General features: G+C 49.0%; 1 protein-coding gene across 1 annotated transcript in view; it reads right to left on the reverse strand.

Moving 5' to 3' along the window:
• The window catches only part of EEPD1 (endonuclease/exonuclease/phosphatase family domain containing 1), a 63449-nt gene extending 56257 nt beyond the window's left edge, over positions 1-7192 (reverse strand). The window contains exon 1 of the mRNA XM_051612706.1: positions 6127-7192. Coding sequence (XP_051468666.1) covers positions 6127-6980 — 854 coding nt within the window. The 5' untranslated portion in view covers positions 6981-7192. The remainder of the gene's footprint in view (positions 1-6126) is intronic.
• Between the last annotated feature and the right edge of the window lie 2726 nt (positions 7193-9918).

Below are 9918 nucleotides of genomic sequence, written 5' to 3' on the forward strand. Positions count from 1 at the left end.
TATGGCACAAGTAACAATGCCAGTGTATGATTATATATTTTTAAAGGATCAAAATAACCTTTATATTATATGGACAAACTGGCCTTTAACTATACCATTTTTCCAGCCACATTCTCAAATTTAAAGCAGACAAAAATGGCTGGTTAGATACAGTGTCCCAGATGTTCAAGAAATACACTGAGGCAGCTGCTCAAAGTCAACAAGATGCCCAGATCTCCCTTTAAAAGGGAAAATCCCTGGGAAGGTTACTCAGGGGCTATTTCAAGGGCCTGTTCTACATTCCTGTGTCATGTCAGAGGAAGAAAAGTTGTGAGGGCTGTGGCAAATCCAACAGATCCACAGCTATTGCCAGAGACAAGCAGGATCAGACAGTTCAGCGCATCCACATCCGAGATCTCCTGCAGAGTGCATGGCTCTGAATGCCTTCTCCAAGTCTATACAGAGGGGTGGTGGACACCCTTCATGATCTTGCTTTTGATCTCTCCTGCAAAGACTCCAGAGTTGCAATGTACCTTGAGCGAGTGACCCACCTCCTACAGGAGGCACAGGCAATGCCCATATAGAAGGATTCAGTACTGCATCCATACGAAGCAGAGGTTTGGAAATGGAATTTAATGAGTTTATTTTAATTAATTGACATCACTTGTGTCCCCTGGCTGCAGTCCTGAAAGGGGCTGGGATCCCTACCCAAGATGGGAGCAGTGCTGCAGAGGAGCCCTAACGCCCAGGGAGATGGTCATGTTTTTTAGCACTGAGCTCCGCAGCCTTCAGGGGATTTGGCAGAAGGCAGTTTCAGTCTCCCACTAGTTTTCAGCAAGTAAAATACTGTTGATCTCACATAGGTGGAGGCCAAAACAAAATATACCAAATCCGACAAAAACGCCAACCCCCAAAAAAGCCCATTTTTTTGTCCTCAGAGGTATCAGAAAGTGCAAATTTATGGTGGCTTTACATGCATCTGTATTTCTATTGCTCATAAAAATCCCTTTGTGAAGTGCACACAGAAGATACCATCTAACAATCCCCTTTTTCTCAAGTTTTTCCTGAAGTCACAGGAGGCAGGATTTCCTCTCTATTACATAAGGGGGAGAGGGTGTATTTGTTCTTTTGCCATTTAAGACTTATTAGCACAGTCAGGTTACTCCAGCCAGGCCCTCTTTCCTGATCTTTTCTTGCAAGGGAATTATTCTTGGCAAAGCTCCAGCCTAATATTAATCCAAGGGAGAAAAACCAAGCCACTGAATAAAGAAAGAGACATAACCCAGATGCAGCTCAGGGCTTTGCCGTGCCATCAAGAGCTAAGACTTCAGAGTAGAAATAACAAACACAGGCTGGTACTGAGCCTCTGAAGCATGGAAGTACAACCATTACTACTACTACAATACACTACTACCATGTCTGTGCCATCCTCTTCCGTTGTCCTGCTGGGAAACATGGATACAAGTCTGCAGGCAAGGTAGCACACTGCACCCCTCCCCAAACAAAGCATCAAGCCCCAGTAATAACTAATTGCTCCTGGTAATGACCCCATCTCTCAATCCAGATTAAGAGATTGGAGAGGAAAACAAAGCCCTTGCCCTAAATGAGATGGCTTTTTTCTCATTTCTTAATAGAAAGAAGCTCCTCCAAAGGGTAGTTCAAGAGCTTGTATTTTTTTTGGGGTGATGAGAGGATGTGCTTAGGGTGACTGCTCCCCTGGGACACCTACCTAGAATCATAGAACCATAGAATGTCTTGGGTTGGAAGAGACCTCTAAAGATCATCTACTGCAACCCCCTTGCAATAAGCAGGGACATCTCCAACCAGATCAGATTGCTCAGAGCCCTGTCAAGCCTGACCTTGAATGCCTACAGGTATGGGGCCTCCATCACTTCTCTAAGCAACCTGCTCCAGTGATCCACCACCCTCGCATTAAAGAACTTCTTCCTAACATCCAACCTAAATCCACCCTTTTCTAGCTTAAAACCATTACCACTGGTCCTGTCATTACATGCCCCTGTGAACAGTTCATCCCCAGCCTTCCTATAGTATCAATTGTATTGATAATTGTATTTGTTACTCTACAGACGTGTAAGAAAGAAATTTTCTGCAATGGAACAATCACTGGAACAACCTCCCCATGGATGCAGCAGAGTCCCCAGCACTGAAGGTTTCCAAGATGTGACTGGACAGGATGCAAGCAAATTTAATCTAGGCTCCCTTTCCCACAGATGATCTTCTGAGGTCCCTTCCAACCTGGGCTCTTCTATAGTAGCTCCCCAGAGATAGGCTAGCTCTGACCCCCTGTCAACAAATCCCAGATTTGCTGAACCATGCCTGCAAGAAACATAGCACGTTTGGGCAAATTCACCCCACATTTGATACTTTAATCCAATTACGGGTCACGCACGCCTCCACGTTCATCATGTTAATCTCTTCTAAAATTACCCTCTAGTCCTCTGAATGAAAACACTTCGTTCCTCCACTCCAGACACTGTGATAAACATAGATCCTTGTAATATGAGAAGGAGGGTGAGGACCTTGCTGTATTTCATTATTTTTGTACTGCAGTGATGAATTTCAAAATAGCTTAGCAGTAGTAGTCATGCTTACTGATTTGGTATACATTCCCTTTGCTGCTCTTCAGAAATTTAGCACTTCTGGGCACAAGTGTGAAGGTTTTGGTTTATATTTTCCCTCCCCCCTTCAGCAGATTACTCGACATGACAACATTTTATTGCTTTTCTGTTTGTTTTGAATGAAGGCACAGCCCTCTTTCCTTCCTGCGCAACAGTTCCCTCAGTGCAAAGGCTACACAGAGCTGGAAGATAGGAGGACCTTCATCTTCTAGCCTTATCTGGAAATGAGCAGTAGTTTTACCCATCGTTAATGCCTGAAAGAACAAACCCAAGGGATCTCAAAGATAATTGCTGTGAACTGATCATGATAAAAAAAAACAGACAACAAACCAACCCCAAAACAACCCCTAAACCAGACTTTCAACTGGCATGAAAGACTCCAAGATCTCAAATTAAGATTCTTTGCTGCTCCTAACACAGTTTTAATACAGTCCTCTTGACTTGCTATGCTGTATTCCTGAACTTAGAAGTTAGGGAAGGCAGGTCCTCCTGTAGGAGTTGTAACATGTACTGCAACAAGGCAGTACTCCGGCTCCTGAGGCCACCTCAGACTACCTGCAGCCACCCTGGACTACCTGAGGCCACCCCAGACCACAAGGGCCCAGCGTGCAGGAACATGCTTATGTATGTGAGGGCAGCTGCACACGAAGTGCATCAGCAAGCAGGTGGCCATTGGCATAGCTCGAGAGAGCATCTGCCTATTGACAAATTAGCTTTCAGACCCACTAGGCAACAGCTTGGGTCATAGCTGAAGGCTTCAGCAACTTGTGTGGGACATCCACTGAGCATGCAGAGCGCCTGGAAAGCACACACCACGGATCCCATGATGAGGCTGAAGTGCTGGTGAGCCCTGTGCAGTGGTGTGTTCTTGCTTGCAGAAGTAAGAGACTGATTTATTCAGCTGACTAGCAACTGAAGTTGACTTACCTGTGCAAGGATTAGTTTACAAGGCATTTTATGAATTCCCAGGGTACACGACCAGAGCTGGGAGAGAGACCATGGAGTTCACACACAGAAAGAAGGCAGTTTCTGGCTTCAGCTGAGACAATTTACAGATGCAAAGCTCCACTGACCTCAGCAATGCTAGCACAAGCAAGAGGAAATTCCTCCTTGAGGTGCTGAGTATGACTTTTCCCAACGTGTACTTTTTTCTTGCATTGTGTTGTGGTTTTTTTCCGTGTTCGCACATTAATTTTCCCAGGAAAGTTTTGCAAGCTCATCTGTGGATGCACATTACTCTCATTTCTTTCCAGCTTCTCATGTTATCACAACTAGGATCAAGTACAGAAAACAATTGCACCGTACACCCCGTGTGATTGATGGCACATATACGTGTGGTAAAACAGAACAAACCAAGTACTTTTATCAGGCTCCTTTGAAACTTCAGAGTATCAGAAAGGCCCTTTCAAACCTCTCAGAACAACTGAGTGGCTCTTTGCTAAGCTGATGGAAACAAAGTATCATGCAGTTCAAGAACAAAAATAAAACAAACTGCTAGGGTCATGTTCTGCACTGGCAGTGGCCAGCTTGGGCTAATGCAGGCTCAGTTCATAAGTCACTTTCTCAGCCTAGCTTTTTTCATAGGTGGACTGTTTTGGGTTTGTTGTTGTTTTGTTTTGTTTTCCCCAAGAAATGCTGAAGATGCAGCAGTGACAGAAAGTTAACTTTTTTTATTAGATTAGATCCTTTAAAAAACCCCATAATACGTATGTAAATAAGTTTTTTAAAAAATCACCAGAGTCACTTTTCTTCCAAAACTGGATTATTAGAATAATCCTGAGACTAGCGATAATCAGAGATGTTTCTTTCCTCAGCAAGTCTGTCTGCCCCTGCCCTTCACCTCGATGTCCAACCCCACCCAGAACTCATCCTAAGGTCCACTCCAACCAACCAGCTGCTCACAAAAGAATGAGAGTGGTGGCAAAGGGGGGAAGCACAAGAGACCTGAACTAGCAGAGCAATCCAGGAATGCTGAAAGACATTAGGATGAAGCCATCAGCGTGACATCTGACCCCTGCTGGGCTATCATCTCGGTTTTGGCTATCAAACAGCCATGGCTGTGAGATGATAGATGTTTCCTATGCAGGAGCATCAGGCTCCCAAGCAGGGCATAGCAGAGGTATCCCTGACCGCAAATACTGTACCACAGCACAGGATGCCACATCGCTGTCACTGTCCTTCTCACAAGCACGACCTCTGCAACCACACTGACAAGAGCCATTATTCAGCATATTGTTGGAAAAGGACACAGAGCTCTCAGCACTGCCAGAGATAATGGTTGATCAGCACTTCCCCTCCCGACAATATCCCTTTTGCAGAAGTCCAAGAGTCCCCTGCCCCTACACATTTCCAGCTGGAAGTTTGAATACAAGCCAGAGAGAAAAATTACGTTTCCCAGTGCTGTAAACTAAATGTCAGACCAGCTGGGACAGATTTCACATGTGGAGAGGAAAGGGTAAGAGTTATTTCAAAATCCATATTGCATTCTTACATTTCTGTGTCAAGCAGAAAGTTTAGTAAGAGACATCCCCAGCACTGTTGGCTGATTTGCCTTACTCAAAACAAAACAAAACCCAAACAAAACCAAACCACATTTCTCAACCATCAAAACCAGAAGCAGATTCCACTTGACCACACCACAAACAGACCTTGCTCCACGCCCACCAGCCCAAAATCAGAGGTCTGCCTGGCACAGGGACAGCACAGCATTCCTAGGCAGCTGCCCCATGTCTTGTACCCCCAAGGATGAGCAGTCCCTCCAGCTCAGCAGACACCCCATGACCCCTTGTTAACACACTGTGTCACCCCTGTAGGATGAGCTGTGGCATTCCATGCTTGTTACACAGCCCAAACCATCCTAACTGTGCTCTCAAGCCTTTTTGATTTGACGAGCAGATCTGAGGGAGAGTGGACTACAGCCCTAATGCTGACATTAAATGGGTACACCACTCAAGTAAGTCTTTCTGGAGAAGAGGCACTAGCAGGTCTCAGCTTGGCAGCTCTGAGAGAGGCGGATGTAGCACTGCATCCTGCCTCCCAAAGTGGCAGCAAGATGCTCTGGGAAACACCCTTACAGTCACAGTACACACAGAGCAGCCCTTCCCCTGGTATTGCTTCCCCCCCCTACACCCAGCTTCTGGCAAGAAAGACAGTCCTTTGTGACTTGTTCAAAAGGCTCTTGAGGAAGAAACAATCCTTGAACAACCATTAACAGACCAACCGTAACAGGTCAGTCTTCCTCACACATCTACGTGTACACACACATACCTCCCCAGGAGGTGGTACCACCTTTCACGGTCTATAGCAGCTTTATCAAGAGACAATCACTACAGTGCTAGCATTAAGAATCAATCGGGGTTCCATGCAAGAAGAGGAAAACACTTCTCAATCCTAGGAAGGAGTGAGTCCCACTAGGATCACAATGGGACTCCAAAGTGTCCAAACCTCAAAGGCACTAACACACAATCCTGCAGAGAGCTGGGCCTACAGGTCAGGTGCTGCCTCTTACCTGTTCTCCAGCAGTGTCATGCACACGACCTCCCGCACACCTGGGTTGTTGGCCTTCTCGATGGAGCAGCTTTGCAGGTTCCAGGTAGCCACCCTCAAGACGGGTCTGCCATCTCTCACACCCCCAAACATCTCCACAGAGGGGCGAGTGGATATGATCTGGGTCGGACCCCCAGGAGGAAAGTCCAAGTCCTCGCTCTGGAGGCTCAGAGAAGTGGGGCTGGGGTGAGGCTTGGCTGTGAAGTTGAGGCCACCGTTGGTGTTTGTGGAAGGGGGCCGGGACCTCTCTGCGAAAATCTGATGCCTGATTTTGTCTAGAAAGGAGGAGTTGATGCAGTCCATCCTCACCAGGTCCTCGATACTTTTGAAGGGCCCGTGCTCTTTACGGTAGTCCACGATGCTGTGGGCAATCTTCTCAGTGATGCCGCGGATGCTCATGAGCTGGGCCGGGGTGGCAGTGTTGATGTTGATCTTGGTGGCAGAGAGGTGATGCTCAGAGGCCGGGTCCTTGCGCAGGGAGCTGGGCGAGTGCTGTGCCGAGCTGCCCTTGCTGCTCACGCAGATCTCAAACTTCACCTGCTCCAGCTTGGCTGCCCCCACCCCGCTCACCAGCGCCAGGTCCTCCACTTTCTTGAAGCCACCGATGTACTCCCGGTACTCCACGATGTTCTGGGCCACCACCCGGGTGACCCCGGGGAGGGTCATCAGCTCCTCCTCCGTGGCCGTGTTGATATTGAGCCTCTCCTGGTTGACCAGGATGTTGCTGAAGTTGCACGCCGCGCTGAACTTGCGGCTGTGGCACAGATCCGCCGGGTCGCGGGGGATGGAGCGGTGGCAGCCCAGGCTGCCCCCCATCTCACCGCAGCCGCGCCGGGCCGCTGCCGGAGCCGGGGGAGCGGGGGAGCGAGCGGCGCTGCCGGGGCTGCCCGCCCGCCGCTCATGGACCCCCGCGCCGGGGGGCTGGGGGACGACGGAGCGCGGCGGGGGCAGGACACCCTGCGGACAGACCCCACAGGACACGCTCGATCAGGCGGATCCCGGTCACTTCTTTCCTCCTCCTCCTCCTCCTCCCCGCCCTCCTCCTCCGGGGGCACCGGCGCTCCCTTGGTGCCGCCGCAGCCGCTGCCCTCCCGGCCCGCCGCGCCGCTGGGCTCAGCCCCCGCCTCTCCCGGCGGCTGCTGCCGCTGCCCCGCGCCCGCCGGCGGTAGTAGTAGCTCTGCGGGAGCTCCCGCCCCCTCGGCCGGGCGAGGCGGGGCCGGCAGCCGCTGCCGCCACCTCCTCCCGGGGCGTCACCCGCGCCCGCCCCCGCCCGGCGGCGGCGGGGACCGGCGGGGCTGCGGGGCGGGCTGTCCCGGGTCAATTCCCCCTGGGGTCCCGGCCCTGGCTGCGACCCCCCCGAGCGCCCGCATGTAGGCGGAGGAGGGCGAGGAGGGGCGACCTCCGCCTTCTCCGCCCGGGCACTCACCCCCTAGAGGTGGGGTGGGGCTCGCAGGGCCCGGGGGGCCCCAGAATGGCCCTGCCGCTGTCACCTTGCTGTTAAGGGCGGGCTTTCCTCTTCCTCCAGGTGGCTGGGACGCCGGGGTCTCAGGTGCTCAGACGCTCTCTGCAGCGTGCCCATCCCTGAAGTTCGGGAGCTCGCCTCTCTGCAGCTGGCGGGGCAGAAGTGTGTTTTCAAACCTGATGAAAGCCTCATCAGTCATCTCCACTGGCTTTTTTTTTTGCTTTTTTTTTTTTTTTTTCTTCATTTTGCTGTGGCAGGCACTATGCTTCCATTCATCTGGGTAAAGTCTGGGCTTATCTCTATTTTTTTATTTTTTTCTTTTTGCCTTTTTTTAACGTCTCCAGCCATCCTGAGAGCGTTCAACAAACTGCCGCTTCCCTCTTGGTTGCATTAAATCTGCATACAAGGTCTGCCTCAGCCCCATGGCCTCTCATCTACCACATGCCTGGCCTTTCCCTGAGCCAGGGTACCAACGTTTTGCACCAAAACTGTGGTTCTGTATCACTGGTGTGCCTGAGCTGCCTACAATGCAATTCGTTTGTGCCCTGAGAACTGCAGCAGCTCACCACAGTCCATCTTGGTAAAGCCACTGAAGTATTCTACTGCACTGAGCCCCATGCTGTGCTGTCTGCAATGCTATCTGTAGCCAAATTAGCTCATTTGAAACTAGCTTGACTGTGCCCACACAGGAGTGACTGCAATGTCAATGAATCCGAAATATAATGGGTGGGTGTAATTGAAAGGAAGGGGGGAGGAAAACCAAAAGAAAGAGCAACGTGTGCTTGCAGATGCCAGCTACTCACCCTCACGCTGCCCGATGCTGACAATATCCAACTATATTTTAGCTGGACAGAATATGGTGCACATATATTTTCAACAACAAGGCTTTTGGTTGGGCCTCTCATAAAAATTAAACAGTTTGTACTAGCAGCCGATACATGTATATTTGGTGGCAAGTTAATGGAAATCATTTGGGTTCACCTAAAACGAAAGGTTGAATTTGTTCAGCTTCCTGGGGAAGGAGAATGTGACGTGCATAAGGGATTGCAGGCTGCACCAGGCTCTCAGATTGCACTGGGGCACTGCTGCTGTAACATTTGCACTAGATATTCTGCTGCGGATCACACATTTCTCTTCAGTTCACCTGAGCATCAGAGTTAGCTAATTATCATTACAGGAATGGGTACTGGCTGCATTAGGGTATTGGCTCTCTGCTGACTGTTGGAGTGGAGAAAGTGCTCGCTTAGGGTGATTAAATGCTTCCACATCTACTGGAAAGTGCTCTGTGCACTGTGATAACAGCAGCCAATGCAGCAGAAGTCATGCTGGGCCTAATCCTGCTGGGATGATACCAACACAGAGCTGGAAACAATTACCTATTGAAACGAGTATTCTTTGTGAGGCAGTATTATTACAGTAATAGCTCCGCAAGCTGTTATCTAAATGGAGAGCAGACTCTTCTGCTTTCTACAGCAGCTTGTTTTGAATTGATCCAGGCTCATTAAATAAGTTTTGAAGCTGAAAAGCACCAAAATCCATCTGAGGCATCATCTACATTGCAGGCAACACTACATTTTCCATTTTTCAAAGAGAAGGCAGGAGATATTCCCAGAAAGAAAATAACAGATACCCCTCTTGTCCAGCACTTTCTATTGTCAGTAGCTACTTGATATTTTTTTTAATCTGCAGCACCAAGGTAACTTGCCCAGCTGGATGCAACCAAGGGAGCAGAACTCAGAGGGATGTGATGGGTGCCACATCACCTAATCCATGCTACCGGGGGAGACAGGGAAGAAAAAGGAGTTCATCACTCAATTAGTCCCTAACCCTTTTTTGTTTTGTCAACACTAAAAATGACAGTTACAAGGAGCTTACTGAGCTCTGAGTCAACTTTTGACACATCTTGGTATTTTTGGGAAGTGCTAAAAGATGTGAAAAGGTACAGGTTTGGTTTATATTTTTAAAGGTTAAAAAAAAAAATAAGAGTCCACTGGCTTGACATCAGTGTTAGGCAATCCATTAACATGAGAAAGCTAAAAATAGGGTGCAGTGAGTAAATGATTGAAAGAGCAATGGTGAAATTATTGAAAGCCAGTATAAGCAACAGAAAAATCTTGTGGAACCTAGGTAGATACTGGATTTTTATCTTTGGTCCAAGCCCAAGCTCAGTGTGTTTGAATTATTCAAGAAGTGACTGATCATTTTCTCCTGGTTTCTCCTGGCTGACAGGTAGCCTGCCTGGGCTGCTCAGCACCTAACGTGGCAAGTGGCTGCAAATCCAGGATTCCTGCA

This window comes from Apus apus, chromosome 2 (genome assembly GCF_020740795.1).
Source record: "Apus apus isolate bApuApu2 chromosome 2, bApuApu2.pri.cur, whole genome shotgun sequence".
NCBI classification, from domain to species: domain Eukaryota; kingdom Metazoa; phylum Chordata; class Aves; order Apodiformes; family Apodidae; genus Apus; species Apus apus.